Source organism: Ctenocephalides felis, unplaced genomic scaffold (assembly GCF_003426905.1).
Source record: "Ctenocephalides felis isolate EL2017-DRISC unplaced genomic scaffold, ASM342690v1 CF-g0.4_SCAFFOLD_00845, whole genome shotgun sequence".
In the NCBI taxonomy this organism is placed as follows: Eukaryota; Metazoa; Arthropoda; class Insecta; order Siphonaptera; family Pulicidae; genus Ctenocephalides; species Ctenocephalides felis.
Window position 1 is genome coordinate 20,720,732 of NW_020536999.1, and position 27,632 is coordinate 20,748,363.

General features: G+C 30.1%; 1 protein-coding gene across 1 annotated transcript in view; it reads right to left on the bottom strand.

Annotated features, from left to right (window-relative positions):
* Window positions 1–850: 850 nt before the first annotated feature.
* LOC113380371 (Down syndrome cell adhesion molecule-like protein Dscam2) overlaps window positions 851–27,632 on the bottom strand; it is a 60,720-nt gene continuing 33,938 nt past the window's right edge. Inside the window, 26 exon segments of the mRNA XM_026619653.1 lie at window positions 851–892; window positions 5,677–5,804; window positions 6,039–6,134; window positions 6,215–6,337; window positions 6,408–6,551; window positions 6,633–6,776; window positions 6,840–7,089; window positions 7,154–7,387; window positions 7,465–7,682; window positions 8,539–8,717; window positions 10,006–10,123; window positions 10,200–10,355; window positions 11,900–12,055; window positions 12,156–12,350; window positions 12,428–12,595; window positions 12,671–12,808; window positions 12,886–13,175; window positions 13,247–13,397; window positions 13,466–13,639; window positions 13,834–13,894; window positions 13,896–13,954; window positions 18,297–18,647; window positions 20,297–20,611; window positions 20,780–20,941; window positions 21,027–21,137; window positions 22,724–22,875. Of these exon segments, the coding sequence (XP_026475438.1) occupies window positions 851–892; window positions 5,677–5,804; window positions 6,039–6,134; window positions 6,215–6,337; window positions 6,408–6,551; window positions 6,633–6,776; window positions 6,840–7,089; window positions 7,154–7,387; window positions 7,465–7,682; window positions 8,539–8,717; window positions 10,006–10,123; window positions 10,200–10,355; window positions 11,900–12,055; window positions 12,156–12,350; window positions 12,428–12,595; window positions 12,671–12,808; window positions 12,886–13,175; window positions 13,247–13,397; window positions 13,466–13,639; window positions 13,834–13,894; window positions 13,896–13,954; window positions 18,297–18,647; window positions 20,297–20,611; window positions 20,780–20,941; window positions 21,027–21,137; window positions 22,724–22,875 (4,315 nt within the window).

The following is a 27,632-nucleotide window of genomic DNA, read 5'->3' on the forward strand; positions in this document are numbered from 1 at the left end:
GATCTCTGTAAACAGGCAACATGATATCCATTTTCTACATGGGATCATAGATTTTATATACCCCAATTGGAAATTGCCTTTCGTAGTTTGAAACTAAAAGTTGACAAAGTATATCTAAATATTCGCTGATTACTGTTGAAACAAAATAGAAATATTTTCTGGTTGAACTTCTCAAAGCAGGTAGGTTTAAAAACCAAAGGTTCTCAAAGGTTTAGTACTATAATTTCTTAAATATTATATTCCATGGCATTAAAAATAAATTATATTTAAGAGTTCGATCTTAACAATGACTAATACTTGATTATTTATATTTTTTTAGTTATGACATTGACATTGAATGATCACACTTTTCATCAACAACCCAAGATCAAATTTACATTTCGGCATGTACTTATTTGAAACAATGATTGCCATAAAACTGATGACAAGAAAAAACAATTTTTTTAAATGGTTTTGAAGATTAGAATTAATACTTTGGGTTATGACGTGAGCGTAACTAAATTCATCAATAAAATTGAACTTTGATCATTGCATGAATATAATGATGTAAGTGAATCTGAATTCACATTGTCGAATCTCAGGTGGATGGATATTATGTAAAAGACAATCAAATGATTGAAAGACACTAAATATATTCTTAGAATAATTTCTATATTAGTTAAAATGGGCAGCACGTGGCAGAAGTCTTGCAACCACAAGGTTGTAGGTTCAAAACCCGCGTTTCTTGATATCAAGCGGTAGTTATTTTCATATCTACGTCGAAATATAGATCCAAAATGTATTTGCAACTGATGATAGTTTTTTTTCCGGACATTGCAAATAATAATTAAGTAAAAATTCTAATCAGATATCACAACTGGGAAAGACTACTGGGTTGTCTTCTGAAAGACATCTGTTAAAATAAATACAACATAACAATCAGTGAAAAATGTCTTCATATAATAGTAGAAAGATTGCAGTTCACATGCAATTAAAAATATTTAAAATTTCATTTAAAAACCCAAAGGTAGAATAATTATTTTTATGAGTGTAAAAACCTTATTTTTATCTTTACGCGTGCAAAAACAAGTAAATCATTTACTCGACAACTATAATTAAAAGAGTGCACTCAAACGACAAAACTACATAAAATAACTAGTCGACATTTATTAAAAATTTAAATTATTCTTGGTAAAAATAGCAACTTTTCATAGCTGTGGTTTTTACTCGTCAAGGCTTGACCACGAATAATTGCTGCTTATCTAGAATTAGCATAAACAATAGAGCAAATCAAGGACTAATGATGTATGTTAAAGAAAATTTCATTGTAAAACTAAAACACGTCGAAAACTATATATAAATCCTCAGACGACATGCTTAAATTTCTTAAATCTTTTAGCCAAACATTATTTTTGCAAAATGAAGTAAACCAGGTCGTGCCAATGGATATTTTTAAATTCGAGACATCAATCTTGTCAAGTAGCGAGATTATAGCAATTGTCACAAAATTGACATAGGATATAGATTACTATAGAAATAATTGAATTATCATCTGTATTTGGAAATCCAACATATGTTCGAAACATAGAGATAATTTGTGGCAAAAGAAGTTATAAAACCTATCAATGTAATTACATGATTTTAATACTCATAAATTCTTGTATTTATTAAAAAAAATGTAATGTATGTATATAATATACCTACTGAAATAGAAATAGAGCCAATATAGAAATATTGTAAAGCGAGGCCAAAATACTAAATAAATATTTGCTGATCCGATCAATTAGCTCACAATCTTTTACATCTTAACTTTCCATATACAATTTATATAAGAAAACTATATAGCAATTTTCAATATACAAATTTATTTTTACTCCTACTCTTACTAATTACCTTGATAATGTATTTTCTTGTAATTACATGTAATTACCTGTACCCTAATAAATGTATTTTATTTCCAGCTTTTTTTCTAACTAAATGCCAATTTTATTTGAAGTAGAAGTAATACTGGTAACTAGTGATTTTTTGCACTGAAGGCATTTATAAATTATATAGTAAAATAAAATAAATAAAATTTGCATACAAATTACTATATCATAATTAACTAGCAAGATCAATCTGCAAATCAAGTTATGTAACAATTATGGATAAGCCCGAAAGATTTATGTCGTTTGATATGAATAAATGTTGTTAAATTTTGAATTTACTGATGGAAAATTGCTATAGAAGGTTAAGAACAAAATCTTAAATTATTTTAAATCTATATTTATTCTTGATGAGACAATTTAAATCATAAATTTATTAATTAGAATAATATACCTTTGCTTAGAAAAATAATTATCATAATTTATCTATCAAATTGACAACCATAATTGGTTTGGTTTTTTCAACATAATTTCGAAAAATATTTATTATCAATTTTTTAAAATGTCCTAAACTGGTTGTAAAAATATTTAATAACGAAAATAAACTTGTTGACATATGTAATTGTTTTTTTTTTTTTTGAAAAAGTTAAATATTTAATTTTGATTTAATGTTGACTGAGTATTACCTACACATTATTCATATAACATGAAAAATTGAATAGATTCTATCTTAAAATATTTAAATAATATTTCAATCTTCCATGTTTATTTTATATAGTAAGCTTGATTAATATTTATTATCCACATTATATAAGGCGAGCACATTGATAGAATGTTAATAATTCTTCATACGATCTGTGAAGTTCTGGGACAATACACATACACGTGTTTTATAATAGTAGGAAATCTAGTCGAAAATTTACTCTATCAAATATATTTTTTATAATCAGTAATTAAGAATATTACATAAAATTATAAGATTGTGAGTTAATTTCCTCTGTCTTTGAGAAAGTCACGACAAGTGAGAAAATTTCATTGAATTTCTTAGCTCTTGTACACAAAATCAGATGGCCATTTTAAATAAGGAGATAAATGACTAATTCTTGTGTTGATTTCTCGAATATTACATAAATTTATAAGATTATGAGCTGATTTCTTGTGGCTTTGGGAATGTATCTCAAGTGAGAAAATTTCCTTGAATTACCAAACTCTTCTATATGAAATCAGATAGCCATTTTAAATAAGTGAATAAATGGCTAATTCTCGTGACGATAATAATAGAAGTGACTAATTTTAAAAATTCGAAATGTAGATAGTACAGATGTAAAATACTAATAAATTTCATGTTTATTCTATAATATCGATTTCAGTTAAACATTTAACTCGTTTAGTTTAAAACTGTAAATGATTTAGAATAACAGTACCCAAGACACTGTATTTTATATTTTTTACATATAAATGTACTGATCTAAAATATGTAATGATGAAGTATAATATTCAAGAGTAGATTTTTGTACCAATCTATCATTATGTTGTAACTATTATATATTGAAAAATACCTTAAAAAAAAACTAGTGGGATGCATTTAACCTATTTTTATTGAGAGTCCATAATTGCTCGACCTGCCTTCCCAAAAATTTAATCATTTCTTCATCTTGCCAATACAAATAAAATGTTTTTTGAATTATTAAAATCGGACGCTCCGTTCTCTTAAAAACTGTGTTACCGTTTTTCGCACTTTTTTTGCCCCGTATCTTTGAAAAGGCTAGACCTGCCTTTGACAAAAACTAATCAGCACGTCTCCTTATCAATACGAATCGAATGTTGTTTAAATTATTTATATTGGTGGATCCGTGTTCCCGAAATCGTCGACAAAAAATTGTATCCGTACACACACACACATACACATACATTCATTTTTTCTAAGGTATGTCAAAATGTTCAGAAACCTTTGAAACGTAAATTTATAAAAATTTTCATTTTTCTGCAGAGATATGGAATTGTTTATTAATTTCATTACCAATTTATCAAAATTTCATTATTCTTTACAGGAATTACACTAGATCTTTTATTATTTGTATAATCTGTCTGCCTCATTGTAAACTGGTCCGACAGAGAATAACATAAAGTCATCTGTTTAAATAACAGTGTACAATTCTATATGATCAATATACTTCCGTGTAATTGATGTAATGACTTACACACACAAAATAAAACATATGTACATATGTGTTGTGTAAATTCTCCCAATGGTTTTGGATGAGTAAATAAATTGGCCTAATTATTTCGGTTACAGACCGCAAAATAAAATATTTGAAAAAATATGCGTTATATATAATGTCATTATTATTTTTACAATGAAGAGTATTGAATTCAAATTTCAAGAATTTATTTCAGCTACGCCTATACCTATTTTTTTAAAATCATGCTCGACAGTTTGAGTTCGTAAGATTTATGTATATATTATGCAAATATAAAAATATCATATTATTAAGTACGAGTGTTATTTTAAATTTAAAATAAACAAATAAAGATTTTGAATCTTGTATTTGAACAATCATTCAATTATTACTGCGTCTTAAAATAAGCTGGGCACTAATAACTAAATACCAAAGTATTTGTGTTATTCATGAAGCAATCATATTCTATTAGAATATTAATTGCCTGCTCACATTGATGTCTAGGCCTTTGTTTCAAAACGTGATGTCAAATTTATAGTTATGTTGTCAAATATCAAATAATAGTTGGTAATTTTTGTTTTATTAACTTCTCGAAGAAAAATCCGATATGCTAATTTTATGTTTCCTCGAAGTTTTAAGACATTCTGAATCAATTGAGACCACGTTTGGAAGAAGTAGGTGTGAGTGTGTGAGCCGATTTTTCGAAATTTTGTCGACTTTTTTTTAAAAACCACAGAACCGATTTTAAAACATTAAAAAGCAACTGAATGTACTCGATAAAGAATTATGTTGATTAGTTTTGAAAAGTGACCAACCAAGGCGTTTCTTCGTAATTAAGAAAAGTGAAAATTTTTTCGTCCTCGTTTTAAAGTAAAGGTAAAGGTAAATGTAAAGAACCAGGTAAAGATAAAAGATCAGGTATATGCAAAAGACCAGGTAAAGTAAAACCCAAGTAAAGGTCCAGGTCAAGGTAAAAGACCAGGTAAAGGAGAAGGTTAAAGTAAAGAACAAGGTAAAGGTAAAGGACCAAGTAAACGTGACAACAGGTGAAAGATCAGGTAAATGTAAAGAAACAGATAAAGGTAAAGGATCAGGTAAAAATAAAAAAAACAGGTAGAGGTAAAGAACCAAGAAAAAGTAAAGAACAAGTATGTGAAGGACTAGGTAAAGATGAAGACCAAGAGGTCAGGGACATGGTAAAGGTAAAGAACCAGGTAAAGGTAAAGGACCAGGTAAACGTGACAATAGGTAAAAAATCAGGTAAATGTAAAGGACCAGGTAAAAGATCAGGTGAATATAAAGAAACAGGTAAAGGTAAAGGATCAAGTAAAAATAAAAAAAACAGGTAGACGTAAAGAACAAAGAAAAAGTAAAGGATCAAGTAAAGGTGAAGGACTATGTAAAGATGAAGAACCAGGTAAAGGTAAAGGACCAAGTAAAGGTAAAAAAATAGGTAAAGATAACAGATCAGGAAAAAATCCCCGTCCCCTTAGTGCTTACGTAATACTTGAACGGCCCCAATGCGGAAGTAATAGGATCATTTGCTGGGCGACCAAGATTCGTTTCTTTAGTATTATCGTACTTGAAAAACTATTTTTATAATTTTTAATATATAATATTATAAAAAATGATAAATTTTTTGATTGTTTTACCTTTCTGTAAGGTGAGGCGGCTCCGTAACTTGAAGGCGTCCGAGGTTCCCTTTGAGGTGGCGGAGTACTAGCACAGCCTTCCGTACCAGCTCTTTCGTGGTACATAAATGAATGTAACAGTGTATTACCTGTAAAATATATAGTATTTATTTTAAAATACCTTCTGCATTGAGAATCAGTCAGCTTTTTCCCAAACAGCTTTTAAATGCACCAGTTCCATTTTATTCAGAAAAAAGTATTGATTCAGTTTAATTTTTATAGTCTCATCTGTAGTTTATAATTTGAAAAAGTAAAAAATATTAACTCAAAGCAGGAAGGGTATTTTATGTATCTTAACAACTATTGCTGTAACTAATTATTACCCCCAGGAGCAGCCGACGCCAATTGGCCACCTGCAGCGAGGGTGCTGGCTTCGGACAACTGGAACGTTGCATAGGGCGAGATGTCATCCGAGGTTTCTAAAAATTTAATAACATAAAATATGTTCAATCATTTAGTTTAAAAATAAGTCTAAGAAATTTATGATTCAAATTATCACCTGGTATTTTATCCTGTCCAGCTTGCAAGGCAACTTTGTGAATTGTCGCATAATATCGTTCGCGTTGCGCTTCGGCATTTTGCTGGTTTTCTAAAGATTCTTTACGAGCTCTATCAACCTGTCCTGTAAAAGCAATACCATTTTATTTCTTTCTTTTACTCAAATGATTCTTGGACTTTGAATTATTACTTACGAGTTTTCCAGCATATGAAAGCCATTGCTGCAGCTAAAAAAACAGCAACTACAGAAACAGCTGTCGGTATGATGACTCTGAAATCGGCATAACCCATTGAAGCAGAAGACCCACCTAATTTAACTAGTTCTGGGGGTGGTGGTTCTTAAATAATACGAAAAACAGTAAATATATGAAATTTTTTAAAGCAATGAGTGTGAATCATTAGGATTCAAGATAGTTTACCTCCATCCTTGGTCAAGGTTACGAAACTGAAATCAGCTTGTGATTGACCAGCAATATTATGAGCTTCCATCCTTAATCTATACAGAGATGCAGGCTGCAATCCTGATATAGTAAATCTCCTTTGTGGTTTCAGTGCATTTGAAACTAAAATGTACAAAATCACGCAAGTTATCATGCAACTGTAAGTCTTAGTTATTTGGTAGTTACCTAAAGTCCATTCGGCATCATTTGCGGCTCGATATTGAAGCACAAAATATAATAATGGACAACCATTATCAGGCCAAACATGTAATCTTAGAACTACTGAGGTAGAATTTGGCGCAAGCAAAGCTCCAGACGCAGGAGTTCCTGGAGCCTGTCCCTGAGTCCTCACCAGTAATGTAGGAGAAGCAGACGAACTGCCAATTTTATTTTTTGCTGTTAAGTAGAGATGATATGTACTGCCACATTGAAGTCCCTGATAAAAAATTAAAAATATATTTATTACTTTGCTTTTGCAAACTTATTATTTATATATTTACCTTTAATTCGTGACTAGAAGCATGTCTGGACATGACCATTTCTTCCAAACTTCCATGTGCACGTCTGTAGTGCAATGTATATCCACTCAGGGGTGCTGCTCCAGTATCTCCAGATTTCCAGTGAAGAAGAATTGAACTAGATGTGGCAGATGTTACGTATAAAACTGGTGGTCCTGGAGGTATTTGAACGATGAGGTGATAAGTTAGACGATCTGTACCAACTCCATTGTCGACCTGGAAATTTTATTGGAAATTTTTATCAAAATTACCAAAAACTAAAAAAATATTTTAACTGAAGTTCTGATTTTTACTTGGCAGGTATAATTTGCACTATCACTCCTCTGCAAGGCATTTAGTTGCAGTTCTCCAGTATCCAAAAGTTGTGCATTATGTTGAGATCCTGCTCTGAGTGGAACTTCACCCCGAAGCCATTCTCGTCTTGGATCACCAACGGCCTTACATTGCAAGGTTACAGAACCGCGCCAGGGCCGAACTATGGGCCCACCAAAGGATGTTATACGAGCTGGCACTGGGGAAAAACAGAGACTGTGAAGTGATGAAAAATGATACTGAAAAATGGGTGAAGATAAATTCTCAAGTATCTATATCAAATATATTGCTTAATTCAGAAGCTATGACAAAAGAATAATAAACTGGCAGTTTATATGTCAAAGTATTAGACATTTTAAAGAAGTTAATTTCAAAATTTAGAATCTGTCTTTCGGCAATCTACATTGTGGACAAAAGAATATACTACTAAAAATTGATATTGGAATGTAGTTAATATATGCATACAGTTTTCAATATCAAACTTGTCGTTTCATACCTATGCATAAATATTTTAAATCTTTATCGTTGCAAAAACTAATCATGCATTGCACATGCATTTATCTTTCATATATTTCCGACCGCCAATCGATTTCAAAATTAAACTAATAATTTTAAACATAGACTTGACAAATTATACAAAAAACTTCCTGTCTCATAAAATGCGTTTATGTTTATATCCATGTTTTCATTGAAAATTGCTACTGTACAAAACCAGTTCCACGCAACGGCGGAAGAAATAATGAAACAGCCTTGTAAAAACATCCGCCGGTATGTACAATTGTAATCTATTCATTGATATTGGCAACTATTCACTATCCAATGATTCTATGGTTAATAAAAATCCGTAATGGGCGTTAGCCAAATTTCTAGACCATGGGTGTGCGTGATGTAAAAAATAAATTGGTATATTTAGATATACCTGTCACATACATAGGTGCATATATTTGCCGGGCAATGGTTTGCGATGATGACTGTCGAGTTTTAAAAATAAACTGAACCGAGGAAAAAAGATACATGGCAGTTTTAGTTCACCAGGTATAATTACAATCGTTTACCTCTATTGGAAGAAATTTGAGAGACAACACGGGAACTTTTGCCCTCTCCGACTCTTGTTGAAGCTGTGACCCAAAATTGGTATTCAGCATGTTGCTGTAAATCCTTGGCTTCAAAAGTTGTTTGTGAAGAAGCTAGATTCCGTTTATTATGGTTAAGTTCTTCTCGTCCTTCCACGGCCCTGTACAATAAAAAATTATATAAAAATTTATACAAAATTAATATTTTAATTATAATTATTAGGCACTGTCTTGTTTGAGGAATTCTAGATTCTAATACAAAAAACATTCTTTTGCTTTTAAATTTTTTATAAAAAATTACAAACACAGAGCATAACATACAGTGTTAAGAAATATCATAATCAAAATGATATAATTGACAAAGAATTGCCATAAACGCTATATAACCTTAAAAAGTAATTTTATAACTAGTAGTGCATGGCATCGTGCCTTAAGGCAAATTGCTGGAACTTCCCGTACCGTAACGAAATATTTGAAGAATATTAAATGTTTTAGATTATTATAAATGCTGTAACAGTGTTTAATATTTATAAGATTTATATAAACTGAATTACAAATGTAAAATTATTTATTTAAAGTATATATGTGGGCTTTAGAACTTTAGCCAGAATCAAGATTAAAATCTGAATTGTTTTCAATATACATGAAAAAAAATTTGAAATAAGAAAAAATCCAAATGTGATTGTTTTGTCAACTCAAGGAGAAAGTTTTTTGAATCATTCAAATCGGATGCTTAGTTCTCTCAAAAACTGCCAATTTTTGCACATTTAGCTCGGTATCACCAAAACGGCTGGACCTGCTTTTGCCAAAAAACTAATCACCAATTCTCCTAATCAATACAAAATGAATGTTTTTGGATGATTCAAATCGGATACTCCGTTCTCTCAGAAACTCAATTTCTATATTCTGCACTTTTCGCTCCGTATCTCCTTAAAAACTAATCAGCACATCTACCTATCAATATGAATCGAATGTTTTTTGAATCATTCAAATCGTTTGATCCGTGCTCCCAAAAACCTGGACCAAAAATTGCGGACACACTAAACACATACACCATTTTCTCCGGGGTATGACACATGCTCAGAAACCTCTGAAACGTAAAGATATGCAAAAAATTTCATTTTTGATTTTTGGCCCATTATCATAACTTACCATATGGGAAGTTAAAAAGTTTTCCTGGAAATTCTCGAAAACAGTGTGTTTGAAAAAAAATTGCAATAAAATTACGAATAACATAAACTGCTAAATGCCTAAATATAATTTTACAGTAATTTTTGCATAACATTTTAAAGAATGTATCAGTAGCGATTCCTTGGCATCTGATTTGGATAACTTTCCTGTTTATAAATTCCGATTGAGTATGTATACAGTATATACTGTTACATTCCTTATCTTACGCGATAAAATATGTAGCTAGTAAATTTAAAATTGTATCAAAAATACATTTACCTTATATATAAAATATATTTGGTGATTATTCCATTAGGCTCTACTGGAGGCAACCAGGAAACAAACAACGACTGAGGTGAACTGACTACTACTTTGATATCAGCTGGTGCTTCAGGTACTAGAACGAAAAAATAATTTTAATAGGTACCACGAATAAAAAATATATGTTAAAACTATTTTATATATTTTAATACCATCTTCTTCAGTTCGACAATGAGAAGTTTGTGTCAGTACTCCGTCGCCAATTCTGGTAAAAGCTAAAACTTGCATACTGTAGTTGGTGTATCTACGTAGTCCAGTTAAAACAGTTGTTAAAGCTGTAGTTTTTCTAGTTTCCATATCGTCATTAACTAAAGATAATGAAATAAATATTATTTAGTAAAAAAACTTGTATTTCCAATATCAAGTATATTGTCTTTCACTTGTGCTGAGTTGAGCCCAGATAAAATTTTGTTTCACAAAAAAATAGATCTAAATTCATTCGTTCAAGATCACGTTAATTCGGAGTATTTTTTAAAAGCAAATGTTCAAAAATCAATAATTTTGGAATTTAATTGTCCGTAATTTAAATTTCTGTAGACCTATAATGTTTTAGTATGCTCATTAAGACCAAGTACTCTATCGTTATACCAAGTAAATCGTCTAATGCCAATTTTAACAAACGCCAAAAAACTACTCATTTTCTCAAACTTTGATTAATATTTAAATTAAACTACTTGGGCCGTAAGGCCGCAATATTTCAGTAAGTTCTATAAGACCATGATATATATAGCCTAAAAAGTTCCATAAAAATCGGTTTAATTTTTTTTTCAACAGTTAATTACAAGAAAACGGCTCGGTAGATTTACACCTAAATTTGATAAGTATCATTCTCAACTAATATTTTCAAAATTTAAAATTATTTAGTGTACAATTCTCATTTTAATTGTTGTATTCTTAAATATTTATAGACAAGCCAAATAATTTTTATTTGAATTATTATAATATTTATTCATTTACTGTTATGTAAAAATTATTAATTGTTATATTATCAAAATAATTCATGTAATAAATTCTAAGTTAATATTCAAGCATACAATTATTTTACTGTAAATATTTTTATTAACCTACCAATTCATCGACAGTTTGAAATTTTCTAATCAAATTTAAGAATGCGATTTAAAAATAATCGTTTAGTATACTTTTCGCAATATTGCAACATAAGCTGTTATAAATTAAATTATCGAAATATTTCATAAAAATAAACACATTGCGATTGATTGAATTTAAATAATTTCGTCAATGAAAAGTATTGCTACTGTTTCAAATTTTCCATTTATAAACTATAAATCTAATGTTATAATTTCATACGAATGAAATTAAACAAGGTGTAAATAAAGTAAAGGAATTTAATACAATGACTGTTTTAAAAAAATGTAAACATAATTAAAGATTTATAGAGAGATTTGGTTAAAAATATGCTCCTGGGCAACATGCAATGATGTCGTCTTCGAAGTTGAACGTTTAACACAGAACCCTGGATTTATTTTTAGTCTTTGGAATATTTTTAAATATATTTAATTTGTCTTCATATTCACAGTCTATTATTGATGATAAATAAATACTATTATTCAAGAAAAATCAATAGTTTACCATTCTGGTTTCAAACAGTTTTTGCACCAAAAAGAAATATGTTGCTAAGAGTAAAAATTCACAATATTCAAGGTAATATTTTAATTTATGACTTTTTCTATCTTTTTATTATTGAAGATTTAATAATGATGATGATTAATGTAAATAAATTTATATAACACACATTTACTACATCACTAGAAAAGAGCACATTTCATTTTGCATGATCAACGATGATTCATTTCCAATACATTAATATATCTATTAAGAAGATATTACTTACGTCCAGGAATGTGATCTTCAACAACTGGTTCATAAAATAATTTATACCCTTGCAAAAGACCATTGCAATATTCAGGAGGTGGTGGTTGCCAAGACACTTGCAAAGATTGAGAAGTCAGAGCTGCACATCTTACATCTTCAGGTGGCATTGATGGAACTAAAATGATAAAAAAATATTTGAAATTATTTCAATCAAAATTTTATAGTTAATTTATCTATTAAAATTACATCTATTTATAAACAGTTGGTGTATTTACCATCTTCCATTGTTTGGACAGAGGCTGGTTCTGAAAGAGGTCCTGGTCCAATTTGGTTAAATGCTTGAACTACAACAGAATATCTAGAAAATTTAGCTAGACCTCCTAGTAATAACTCTCCTGAACCATCTTCACCATCACCAGATACAGAACTAAAATTGTAGTGCGCTGAAATTGCACTGTTTGATCTATAACCTAAATTATGTATTACCAATTATTAGTTTTATTTTTACTAATAAAAATGGACTTATTAATAATATAAATATTCTCACCAACGTTGTATCCCTGAATTTCTCCATGTCGCAATTCTGCCAAAGGTGGAGACCAAGTAACTAAAACTTCTGTGGAAGAAACAGGCCTGGCAGATAATTGAAGAGGTGGACCAGCTGGTCTTTGTGGTTCAGTACGAACTGACAATTCGGTACTTGGTGCACTTCTTCCTAAAATTCAAGACAACAACAAAGAGTAATTAAACCATGTTTTATTATGTTTTTTAATGATTTCTTAATTTTTACCTGCTGGTCCTTCGGCAATTACCCGAAATGAATATCTAGTTGCTGGTTTCAAATCTTCAATTAAAGCACTTGTTGGTGGTTGTGGAGATGTTACACCAGGTTGGTGCATTCCTGTTAATTCTACTTGCTGCCAAGAACCTGTAAAAAAAATATCGTGGAGATGCAACTTGGTGACATAAAAATTTATTTTATTAAATTTATCAAATACTACTTACGATCGCCTTCTCTATATTGTACAATATACTTTGCAACATCCGAAGAATCAGCAGTACCACTGGAGCGTCTGATCCATTTAATATTAACAGATCTAGAAGACACCATGGCGGCCTCCAAAGCTTCTGGTGCTTTTGGTGGCTCCTGAATCAAGAGCTGCACCATTTGCTGGTCCCTTCCATATTGATTAGAAGCTTGACAAAAATAGGCACCACTATCTTTAGCTTCGGTTGCTGAAATCATAATTTCAGCACGGACTCCATCAGGTGTCGCATCTTGTTTGACAGCAACCCTGATAAAATAAGATATAACTAATAAATCTGTACAAAAATCTTTATATTTTAATTTGAAAAGTTGAGTTACCTATAATTTGTAGATGGATTCATCTCTTGTTTTCCGCCACGAAGCCAAATAACATTTATAGGTTTGTCACCACTAACATCACAGAACAATACAGCCTTGTCACCTTTTTTGACAGTTACCAGACGAGAAGGCGCAGAAAAATATGGAGATGCTAAAATTGCAATATTTTAATAAAATTCAAATATGAAATTTAGATGATTGGAAGAAGAATAAACTTACAATTGACTTTTAATTGTATTACTTTTCCTATACCAGTACCAATACCATTATTGGCTTGGCAGAGGTAGTAGCCTTCTCGATCTTCTTTGACATGTTGTAAAAGCAATGTGCCATTTGGTAAAAGTTTTGTGTACGGTCTTTCTCGTACTTCTTCGTAATCTCCAGATTTACCACCTAATTTAGAATAATATACATTAAAATTGGTGAATTGATATCTGCACTTAATATAAATGGATAATAAATTCCTAAGTTAATTTTATTTATACAAAAAGGATCAACATGTTCAAAATAGATTGCAACCATTGACAATGAAGGATGTATACAGAATTTATCGTAAATAAATATTTTAACTATTTATTTATCATTACCAATAGCTTTTTTCCATACAACAGTTGGTACAGGAACACCTTGAGCTTGACAATGTAAAAGAAACATGACGATTTCTTTCAACACTTATATCAGCTGGTTCAACAACCCATCTTGGTGGAACTAATTATTTGATTAATAAAAATAATGTCAACATTAAATAGTTTCTTAAAAATTTAGCATAGGCAGAAGGCTATTAAACTTAGAAATACAAATATAAATATCGTTTGTTCCAATGGATTTTTTTCCAATTTATTAAAATAGTTAATAGACCATTATTGATCAACTAATATTTAATTTTTTTGAGTCGACCTGTGTAATATCTAAATGTATAATTAAATATCTTGATTCTTGAACATTCACAATTATATCAAATTATCTATTAGAAAATACTAGCTTAAAATGATGTTGATGTCCTTCCTTCAGTATTATTTATTATTTTACTTTGAGCAAAAATGGGTAAAATTCTTGAAATATTTATATTTTGTAATAAACAAACCATTTTAGATTTGTCGCATTTTCAACGTTATAGAAATTTATATAAGCACAAATGTTTAAAATTTAAAATATTTTTTCTGTTACAATATATATTCCCCTCAAGCCCTCTGCCACTGCTACAAAATTCATTTATACACTAATATTATTTACAATTTACTATTTACAAAATTCTTAATTAATATGTACAGCCTTATCTCTATATTTACAGGGTTTCATAGTAGAAAAAATAGTAAACAGTAAAAATCGAAAAATAAATTTAAAAAAATTATTGAAAGAAATATATGGGTGTAAAATCGACGCGGCTATGTCTCATTATTTAATATAAATATGAGTAAATATTTTTGATTATTTGTTGTTGTGTGTGAATAATTATGTATAAATGTAAAATTAAAATTAAATCAGTGTTTTGGATATGACAAACACAGATAGAGGCGTAACATGGGTCTAACTACAAAAAATATTTGGACAATGAGAAACATCACTTTGTTGTAGAAGTTATAGCACATTGATTTTAATTTTTTTAATTTTGATAAAATTATATAATTTAATTTATTTCAATGTAAGATGTTATTTATTGAGTAATTCTTTCAAATACAGTTATCAAGATGAAAAAAGTTCTTGGATGTTTTTTTTCCTGAATTTAATTTTATTTTCTAGTTCAATAATTTGATAAATATAAAATTACAGCATTTCAGAATTTGGAATATATTGCATAAAAACAGGATGATCGAGAAAAATGTTTATTATATCTATAATAATGACTAAAAATTAAATCCAATAAAATTTAATAGCAAATACACAGCATTTTCAGAACAGTTTTTAGCAGCAGGATAAGATGTTGTGTAAGTTGTTATGCCAACGCTATGTTATTGTTTATTTTACCGAAGAATTAGCTTCAAAAAAGCAATTTAAATAATATTTAATTTAAAGATTCGTACATTTCTTCCCAAACTTTAGTTTTTTTTGGCAGATAAATTTTATTCTTTTAACATTAGTATCTTTATAATCATGTCGCTCTAAATATGCTATAACCTCTCGTTAGACAAATAACATTACTATTAAAAAAAACTAAATAAAAATTCTAAGAACAAAAACAAAATGATAAATTTAACAAAAAGCTCTAAAAACTCAAACTTTTTGTTTTCAACCAAAAAGGACGAAGGATGATCAATGTCTAAATTTGTTAGCAGCCGCATGTTATCTGTGAAAAAAAGCTGGTTTATGTGCTATTTTAAGTGTTCTTACTTAAAAAACAAAACAAAAGCAAATATTAAATAAATTAAAACAACAAAAATATCAAAATTAAAAGAATAAAGTGATAATAAAAATTGCAATTAGGAAAGTTGCAAGACATGACACAACACCGATATTCTTTTCAAAAAAAGCTACAGCTAATAATTTGGAAGAAAAATTATGCATGCACAAAAATAATTTATATTCAAAATCTAAGATAGAAAATTTAATAAGTATAAAAATTAATTTTAAAAAATATTTAAAATTTCAACTAATTTTGTTTAGTAAAATTATTTAAAAAAAATCTAATCATATTGCCAATTCTCAAAATTCATTTTTATTCTATGATTCACAATTATAAAAAAAACATGAAGAAGCGTGCTAAAACAAGTCATCATGCACAAGAAGAAAAGAAAAAACATTTCATACATGAAGAATTATTAAAAATACATGTATTTATAATCCAGATCAGATAAAAATAGATACAAGGAAAATATATAAAAATAGAATTGATTTCTTCAAAAAAAAATAGAGTTTGGTGCAAATTTTTACCTTTATTCACATGACAAGATGTGTTTCAGGTAATTGACAGACTAAATAGTAATAATTATAATATTTATTAAAGTTTTCACTTTTTCTTCCGTGTTCAGGTTTTGCCAGGGATAAAACAATTGTCCTACATGGAATTAAGGGTCATAAGTATAAAAAAGTTATTATTCTATTAAAACCTTATTTCCTTGCAGGTCAACTTTGAGACAATTAAAGTAAAAACAGTGATAAGGCGAATTAAATATATTTTTTGAATCATCAAACATTCCAACGGCGTGCGAAAGCCTGTTTAGGAAAATTTGGGAGAGGGTTTTATTTGATTTTTAAGCCTAATTGCTCTTTTCATATACAATTACATAATTTTTATGAAACGAGCTTACTTAAAGATGTATCCATAAGATTTTCACTACATTTATTGGTAAATCTTACTTTTGATTAATTAATTAAAATTTGATCTTATGTGCATACATCGATTACTAGAAGGCATAGAGGCGGTCCTAAAGTATTTTTGTGACAATTTTTTTACAACACAATAAATTTGCAAAGAAAAAGTACAAAAAACTGGTGTATTTGTTCTGTGTATAATAACAAAGTCTTTTTAAAATAAATATACAATTTTATTAATTATAAGAAATAATAATGTGGATGGATTTATAAAACGAAACCTACAAAATAAAAATTATATATCCTAAACTGGAGATTTTTTGATTTATTGGTTCCTAGAAGAAAATTGATTAGGTGTTAGATAATCCTAGCCCTATTAATCCTGTTCTGGTCAATTGTTATTTTGCGCGATGCACGAAATTACTTCATGAATTTTTATAAAATAATAAAGTATATTTTTTATTTAAATCAACAATTAATTTTAAATTATTATTGAAAACCTTTTTAAATAAAATATTATTTAAATACAAGATATTTACTATAAAACTTTCATATTATCATAAATATTAAAAAAATAATTTTATTTTTTTTAATTTTATTTAATTTATATCATATTGAAGTAAATTCGAGCTCGACAATAAAATTTATTTCCCTAAGACTGGTAAATATTTCTGAACATATTTGGCACAAGTCGAATAATCGAATACTATATTTAAATATATGATAGCAATAAGAATTATTGATTTAAGCAGTGATGAAAAATTTTAAATAAAAGATCTTATAGGTCAACTATAGGATCTATGATATGTACAATATCAGGAGAAGGTAAAGAACTAGAAGAGTACCAATTTCTGTTTCATCAAGCTCGAAGGTATCTTTATGCAGAGTTAATAAAACATACTTTTTTAAACCTACTCAAATTTTAAAATGTAAAAATTTAACACGATTGTTTTGCTAATTCTCTAGCAAAATTCATCAACTCATCTTCTTTATTTATTGTAAGACTATGCATGTGACCAATTTCAAGACTTTATATAAGTGTTTTTTTTCTCAAAAAAGTTAGTTAACTAGAAGTATATCAATAATTCAGCAACATCTAAAATTTATTCGTAATTGTTAGTACTCATAATACTTTTTATAACCATGGTTCTAAAGAAAGGGACCATGTCCTTTGAATTAAATCAAGAAATTATTGAAAAGATCGAGGACGGTTAGGATATACGAAGGTAACATATCATAGATATGTGTTGTGTTTGAACAGAAAGAGAGTTGATGAAGGGTATAATTTTATATAAAAACCTTAAAATCACCCCAAAAAAGCTGCAACAGTTTGAGCATTCAAGTTGTTCAACGAAACTTGTCTTACTCATTTGCGCAATATCATGAATGGTCGGGTAAAGAGAATAATTGAATTAATGAATAGTAAATTTATTATTAATATCCAAAAAACTTAACAAAAACTTCAGTACTGGAACGAAATAATGGTATTTCAATCTATTTATATAGAAAAAATTGCATCGAGATACGAGCAATTCGATATACGAGCATGGTTAAAAAACGAATAACGGAGTGCCACTGTACACATGTTTTTGTAACAATTTTATCAGTATGTTATATAATATATAAATTGGTCTGCAGAAGGACTGCAAATATTTCCGATATTAATTTTCACTTTGTCTGCCTGACATTGCTTCCATGACTCTATTGGTATATACATTTCTGGGTACTACTCGAATGCGCAAAATGTTGGCAAGTTTTTTTCAATTATCGACTTGTTCCAAGACTTCTGCAAAACAATTACCAGTCACCCGTGAAAAAGCAGTAGTTTTGGTTTTGCATTCGACGATTCGCCTTCCTTTGATACCTTTGACTTGCAACCTGGCCGACAGTCGCACTTCAGCGGCCGGATTGCTAGCGACGCAAGTATAAAGTCCACTGTGATCAGCTGTGAGCGAAGCTATACTTAGAAGGGAAGAATACGAATCCAGCGATGTGACATTTGCTTTAAATCTTTCCGAAGATAGAGGTTGTCCATCCTTCAGCCACCTTATGGTGAGAGGCTGGTCGCCGCCGGAGACACCGCAGACGGTTCTCGTCCGCATCGATTCGGCGAGGCCTTCTTGGAAGGAAAAGGGCTCGATAATGGGAGGAACTATAGACAGAAAAAGAGACAATACGTACGTCAAACACCTTGAACACTTAACATTGGACCATAGATTTGGAGCTTTTGGAGATTATATTTACATCATTGCTGGAGCTGAGGAAGAATTAATCAAAACTAAGGCAAGAAAGAAGTGAAAACGTAAAGATGAAAGAGTAATACACTAGGTTCTGTTTGGAATTTGAGTTATAAGGTGATAAGATATATACATTACAAAATACATTTCAACATTTAACATTTTAACAAAAATCTGATATATGGCTTCTGGCAGAATAAAAAATTTCAAATTTACAATCGGGGAAAAAGATAAAAAAAAGAGAAATAAGTTTTTATATATTAAAAATATTGACAAACCAAGTATAAACAAGTAAGGTTGAAGGGGTGAAAATGTACCGGACTGAAGAGTTGTGAAATGATAAGATAGTATACATTGCAAATTAGGCGATCGATTCTGCCGCACAACAGATGTTATGCAAGGCCATGTTATTCTTCAACTACCATACATTATGCTACTAAATCATACTGAATACTGTCAAAATATTATGTATTTGCTATGCATTCAGGCGTTTTACACAAAACCTACAACGCCACTCGTATGCTATAAAGCTGTGTCAGAAAGAACGTGTTATCTAAGATCATTTTTTGACATTTGTACGGCTTCTAGATTAAGTGTTCTATCTGACAACCTGGAAAAAACGACTGACTACACAGCAACTACATGACTTTGTCAATATTTAGTATGGAAAGTTCTTCATAACATAGCCTTGCCAGAATTGGTTATGCGGAAGAATCGGTTCATAAATTTCAAAATTTAACATTCTGACAAAACCTTCTGGGAGAATGTAAAAACTTCAAATTTGCAATTGTGGAAAATGACAACATGTTTGAAAATTATTGATGTAGAAAAACCAAGTGTACACAAAAAAGACAAAAGGATAAAAATCTGTTGGTTCCAAGCTATGAACCTGCAAAAATAATAATAGTCAAAACTAATATGAATTAACGGTGATTTGTCATAACTCTAATAGTACGGCTGTGCCACTTTTTTGTTCAGCAATAATTTTGTTTATTTACCAATTAGCTGGAAGAAAAGTAAGTTCAATAGCAAATTCAATATGATAATCTGCCTAAGTGCAAATACTGAAAATCTAAATATTTCAGGCGACTGTCAGTATCATACCCTGGCACAACCGTACTTAGCCTTTCCTAGTGTTTTGGTAGGATATTATTATTCAGTAACACTAATTAAAAAATGGATAGTACAGAATATAATGGATACTATAGATTTAAGATTTAAAAGTATAAAATCTTATAAAATTTTTATCTGATTGTAAAATTGAAACGCCGACCGGTTCCATAATCTTGAAATTTCGAGTGTGTTTATTTAAATTTTATTTTCTATTATTTTTATCACCTTAACACTCATCCAAACATGTTAACATTGTATATATATAATAAATATAAAAATTAGATAAAATCACAAAACAGAGAAAACATCAAATATATATAGATGTCGATGGATGCTTTTTATGTCAACTACTTGGATGCATTCATTATTTCGATTCCAACGTGCGTTATGATCTGAATTCTTTGGTTCAGTCGAGCTTTGTACATATCATCCTCCACCATCAGTCATTTACCATTAACCAAAACACGTTGCCATCGAGAAGCCTCAGCTGCCGAATTTCTGACGGTGCAAGTATAATTTCCACTATGTTGGGGTGTCAAACTGTCGATAACTAAGATGCTGTTGAACTGATCGACTTGGGTTACAGATTGGCCGCCGTCGGCATTGGAATTTACTTGATTTTGAGATGCATCCAGTTGTCTTCCGTCTTTGCTCCAAGTGGTGACCAAAGGGAGGTCGCCTTTAACGACTGTGCAGGTTAAGCTGGCGCGTTCGCCAACGTTAAGGGAAACTTCGGCGCTATGGAACGGGCTAAGTTTGGGAGGCACTGAAAACATATTTCGGCAGAAAAACAGCTATAATTTTGGTCAAATTGTAATTGTCAATTACTTTTTTTTGAAATCATATTAAAAATCTAACATGAATTAGTTTGTCATAACTGAGACAAGTATTTGGAAATCAATTTCTTGTACAATTGTAGATATCATGATATTACCTATAACAGTAACTTCTCCACTTCTCCTAGCACTATGTCCTTGTTTATTCCTGGCCCAACATGTATAAACTCCGGAGTCTGCATTTTTTTGAACTGGACTGACTACCAAACTTCCATCCGGCTGGACACGTTGTCTAATATCTTCGGGTAACTCACGACCGCCTTTAAAAAGTTACACGTCAAGAAATAATAAATTACTTGAAAATTTATAAAATATTTATGAAACAATTTGTTTAATGTTTCGTACTCCGTTCCCAGTGAATTTCCTCTATGGGATACCCTGCCACAGGGCATTTTAGTTGCATTCCTTCACCTGCTACTGCGGTCACTTTGGGAATTAGTCGGATGTAAGGCGCACCTGAGGAGAGAAAATAAGAACTTGATATTAAATAATTGAAGAATAAGCTGCAATAATATCAATTTACCATAATTGAATATATAAATATATTTTTTAGTATTATTAACTCTATTATTAATAATTACATCCAAGAATCGAAATTACTTCACCAACACTCTCAACGCATTTTATTACGAGTTTGTGATTACATTTTAATAAAATACCGAAAGGTGTTGTAATATAATATACTTGGGTCCCTTTCGGGCGAGATATCCAATAAACACCTTTAGAAAGTGATTAAAAGGTATACAAAGAAATTTCGAGAAGCGCGCATTTAAAATCGAGTTCGGAGAGAAAACTTTTTTAATTTAACATGATTCGCAAAACTCAGACTGACAAAGAGCGGTTACTGACAATGGAAAACTCTCAGTCAGAGTAAATTTCGAGAATTTTGATTCATCAGAAGCTCTGGTGTCTATTAGATGACTTTTGCTCTATCTAATGCATTTTGGAAACACATTTTATGAAATACTTTTGATTAATACATTGCTATGACAAAATTATTAAAAGCTCAACTGATAGTATTTGTTCATGTAATTTACAAAATAAAATATTTTAATCGTGGATAAATAAATAAATAAAAAATTGAGGTTGCTAATATAAAGTAAATGTTTAAATTTCAAATATAGTTAAACTTATCAAAATTTCTCAAACAACTCTATCTTATAAATAAGACCGTTATGCACGTTTTTTGTTCTGCATTTGTAGTGAACAGTAAAAATGATTTTTTATCATAATTTTAAGTAGCTTAATTACAATTAAATTTTTATAATTATTTTATTAAAAATATCAACTGATAAATGAAACGTTCTATTTTCAACCGTCCATTGTTTGTGTATTAACCCTTTTTTTAACACGTTTGCGGACGTGAATGTCATAGCATTCATTTTCATTGTGATGCAGAATGACCTCAATGCTATAGCATTAAAATTATGAAGTCAATTATTTTAAATTTAATTATATATAAACTTACATTTATGTAATAATTATACCTGTCAAAATAATAACTACATGATTCTTTAAGTATTTTTGTATTACCACATCTTCTCCCGTGGTCTTAAATTAGCTTAGGCACTTTGCGTAAAACAGAAGCATAATTCTTGGCGTGGATAGCATTCATGGTATATAACGATTAGAAATATGATAATCTGACTACTTTTATATATGGTATTTTTTGAAATTACAGATACTACAACCATACCTACAACAATTTAAAAAAAAAATGACTGTCAATCTTTGTACCTTACTGAAACTTCCACTGTCCGTGAACGTGTTAAATTATTTGTTGTTGAAATAGTGTAATTTGTTGTAAATAATTTGATTTTAAAATTAGTAGCTTTGTCACAATGCAAGATTTTTTTCAATTTTGTAATCTGTACTGTAAAAAAGAATTTAAAGAACACAGAATTGTGAGTTCTTCACTTTATACTCTATTATCTTACGTTGATAATATAAGAGAGCGTTCTTATCCGAGCTAAAATATATCAAAAACAATATAATATTAATGAAATGAAATTATGTTTTCCTATGTTATTTTCTACTCTTACCGTAAACATTGAGCCTCGCAGCATGCGATGTTTTACCAGCCCTGTTTTCGGCTGCACAACTATATTCTCCACCGTCCTCGACCATGACGTGGCTAATATTCACGTGACTAATGACGTCACCGTGCACCGTCACGTATTGGCCGATCACGAACCTACGTTACGGAAATCATCGTCAGAAAATACGTTTATTAGAGTGGATAAAGAAATCATTGAGATAAAATTAAGGGCTGTTGGAGGGTAATTTTCTTAACATAAAATAGATACATTATTTTGTCTATTTCCAATATTCTTGTCATTTTATTTTGGTGATGGTGGTAATGGTAATCTGTATTTGATATCATATTTCAGATAAATAATTTAATGTAAAAATCTTATCAGAACAAGTATCGCATATGGAAGTATATTGTAAATAATAGTGTAGGGCGATAAGGAAATTTGACAAAGGTAGAATTTTAATTTGTGCAATTATATTGTGAAAACCAAACCAATTATATCACAACAAATACCACATAACAAACAAACAACTATCTGACTACGTTCAGTAAAACTCAACAAAAGGTCGAATTTGAATTTGAGCAATTATATTGTAAAAACCAAACCAATCACCACATAACAAACAACTATCTGACTACGTTCAGTAAAACTCCCATCTAATTCATCATTGTAAATGTATCTTTTTTGCTGTCTTTCAAAAATTTATAACCTGGTCTTTTTTACCTTATGGGCGGGGTAAATTGGGACGACCAGGGAGCAAGCTGGTCCAATGTATTATTTTCATTTTAAAGGAATTTTACGAAGCAAACAACTATCTGACTACGTTCAGTAAAACTCAACAAAAAGTCGAATTTGAATTTGAGCAATTATATTGTAAAAACCAAACCAATCACCACATAACAAACAACTATCTGACTACGTTCAGTAAAACTCCCATCTAATTCATCATTGTAAATGTATCTTTTTTGCTGTCTTTCAAAAATTTATAACCTGGTCTTTTTTACCTTATGGGCGGGGTAAATTGGGACGACCAGGGAGCAAGCTGGTCCAATGTATTATTTTCATTTTAAAGGAATTTTACGAAGCAATAGCTACATTATTCATCCAATTCAAAATATAAATTTCATTGGTGCATTTTTTACGGAGATAATACTGTAAATAACCCTGATCCGGTATTTTGTCAGAAATATCCATCAGCAGAGTTAGAAAAACTATTTATTTGATTTAATTCTTGTAAAATTGCTTTTTGTAACATATTCTACTTTAATATTTGCTAACTTTTCATTTTTACACCTTTGTCAGGATAAAAGTTCAGTTGCTCCTTTTTACCCCATCTAAATTAAAATTAACAATAGATGATATAAAACAATTAAGGGGGCATTCTAGTGTAAGGCAATAAATTTTAGGTCATTTTTAAAGTGTCGTAAAAGAAAGCAATGAATATTTTTACTATCCATTTTTTACCACTTGTTTATTAATACTATTAAAATGCAAAATAAAAATAAACTAGCTGTAAGTGGAATTCTGTCTTAAGGCAATTAGGGCATCGTGCCATTAGGGCAAATTGCTGGAACTTCCCGTACCAAAAATTATTATTTTTTTTTAAAACGATTATCATTTTTGAAAAAAAATTACTTTGAAAAAATAAGATTTTTGAGAAACTATAAATTGGACAAAAAATTAGTTTTTTTTGAAAAAAAAAAATTTTTTGAAAAAAAAATTTTCTTAAAAAAATTTTTTTTTTTTTTGAAAAAAAATTTTTTTTTCTTTATTTTGACATATTGTGGAAGATCTGAACTTTTTTTTCAAAGCAATCGTAGTGCTTTAACTACATAGGGACAAAATATAAAGCGCGTAAGCGCCGCGTCGCTGTCTAACGCATGAGCATTGGTACGGAACCGATAGGAATGTTAACAAAATGTATACTTATTGTTAAAATCTCTATAAAATGTCTGATAATTTGATGTGCATATGTCTAATGATCATTTTTGACCGCCAAATGGCTCATTTTTTTACTTTTTCCTCTATATCTCCGAAACCGCTGGACCTACCTTCATGAAAGTTGTATCGATTTTTCATCTTGTCAATACAAATAAAATGTTTTTTGAATTATTAAAATCGGACGCTCCGTTCTCTTAAAAACTGAGTTACCGTTTTCGGAACTTTTTGCCCCGTATCTTCGGAACGGCTTGACCTGCCTTTGCCAAAAACTAATCAGCACGTCTCCTTATCAATACGGATCGAATGTTTTTTGAATTATTCAAATCGGTTGATCCGTGTTCCCGAAATCGTCGACGAAAATTTGTATCCGCACATACATACACACACATACATACATACACACACATACACACACACACACACACACACACACATACATCCATTTTTTCTAAGGTATGCCAAAATGTTCAGAAACCTCTGAAACGTAAAGATATATAAAAATTTTCATTTTCGATTTTTTTGCGATTACTATAACTTGCCCTACGGGAAGTTAAAAAATAAAAAAGTTGAAAATTGTAAAAACTGGCAGCTGATGAAGTGGGTGGTCTCAAAAATTTGGCACCTCAGTCTTGACATGATTTCAGCCCTCCCAGCCATCGGAAATGCAAAAACTAAAAAGATTAAAATCTACAATGATGATTTTTTGTGTTTCTCGATTTTTTTGAAAATAGTATAAATTTAAATTTGGGGATAATAGATAGCCCTAGTTCGGGCTATAGATAGGTCTATAAACAAGACTCTCTGAACATTTCAAATGAATCGGTCGATTGAAACTTGAGAAATCGTGTCAACAGTACTGAAAAAATCTGTTCTGAGAAAAACGCATTTAAAGTTTTGCGTGAAGCCAAACCATTGTGGAGACCGAGTCAGTAAAATGCCTATATCTCCGAAAATAATTCAAATTTTCAAAAACCTTCTCGTACTCATATTCTTAGATTCTTAGTTAAGCTTTGAATATATGAAATAAAAAAAAATCGATTTTTTTGAATTTCTACACTAGAATACCCCCTTAAATAACGTATATTTAACAATTATATTAAGGTATCGTAGACTAAGCAACAGTGCTCACAACCAAAACAAATAACAACGAAAGAAAATATGTTTGTAAAGGATTTTCAAACATTGCAGTTTTTATTCTGATAGAAACGTCGTAAGAATCAAGATGACGGCTGTTTATACATTTTTCCTCTACTTTAAATTATTATTGTTAAAAAACTTTAACTTTACTGATTTTTGTGATGGATCTCTTAGCCCCAATCTACCCTACATAATATCAGACAAGAACTGTATCAATTGATAATTTATTATTTCAACATTACCATCTGTTAACTTGCAATTTACATTACTACAGTCTATCATACTATACTATCTCGTGCAACAAAATTATTTTAATATGAAACTTTTCTCGGGTAATTGAACTTTCCGAGCATACCAAAACATTTTCTCTTCGGATTCAGGAATAGCAAACTCGTTCATTGAAAATTACGCTCTATAGAAATTGAAAGCTACGTGGGCGACCGGCTGCGCGCGGCATACGGAATAAGACGCCGCGGCAACGGCGGCAACGGCGGCGGCAGCCGGATTCGACGTGATTACACGAATGTGAAATGCGGAGCTAAGCGGGCGATACTTTGTAAATATTTATATGTTGCCAGGATTGATTGATGAGAAAAAAGGATATGAGAAGGATATAAGAGAGGATTAAATAATGTTTGCTTTCACTCGGAATTTGTTACATTGAGATTAATGGTATTTTTTGTATATGAGATCCTAAACACATATAATTTGTATGAGATTCAAATAATAACGTTAGCCTTTAGTAATTTCGATCGATTATCAATTTTTGTTGCTGTTGTCGTACACATATTTCGAAGCTGCAAAGTTAAGAGTATTTTAACAACAATATTGGAAAGTAGAGAGTAAAAGATTTATAATCAGCCATCCCTTGAATCTTACGATGTCGCTATCAGAAAATAACCGGTAATATTTAAAAATGTATAACAAACGATTTTTTTTGTTGTTTTTTCGGTTGTGAGCACTGTTGTTTAGTTTACAAGATCTTAATATAAGTCTTAAGTCTGAAAATGTATTGATACTTTTAACTTCCCGTAAGGTAAGTTATTGTAAGTTATTGTAATCGTTCAAAAATCGAAATTGAAATTTTTTACATTTCTCGACGTTTTGAAGGTATCTGAACATTTTGGCATACCTCAGAAAAAATAGATGTGTGTGTGTATGTATGGATACAATTTTTCGGTCACGTTTTCGGGCGCAAAAACCAACCCATTTGAATGGTTCAAAAACATTCGATTAATATTGATAGGGATATGTGCTGATTAGTCTCTGGCAAAGGCAGGTCCAGTAGTATAAAATAGAAATCGAGTTTTTGGGAGAACGGAGCATTCGATTTGAATGATCTAAAAAACATTCAATTAGTAATAATTGGGAGAAGTGGTTATTAGTTTTTGGCAAAGGCGGGCCCAGCCATTTCGAAGATACAGAGCTAAATGTGCAAAAACTGGCAGTTTAAATGATTCAAAGAACTTTCTGCTTGTTTTAACAAAATAATTGATTTTGTAGAAAAAATTACATTTCAAAACTTTTTTTTCAATTTTATTTGAAATTATTCAGATTTTATTTTTAATTTTGACTAAAGTTGTAATATATTTTAAATAAATAACTTTAACTTTGTAATTCAGTTTATATAATTCTTATAAATAAATATTAGACAAATGTTACAGTATTTACATTAATCTATTTGAAAACATTTAATATTTCTCGAACATTTCGTTACGGTACGGGAAGTTCCAGCAATTTGCCTTAAGGCACGATGCCATACACCCCACTAGTTTTTAAGTTAGATTCAACAGTTTTTTTTTATATAAATTCTATAAAAGTTCACACATAATTGAGG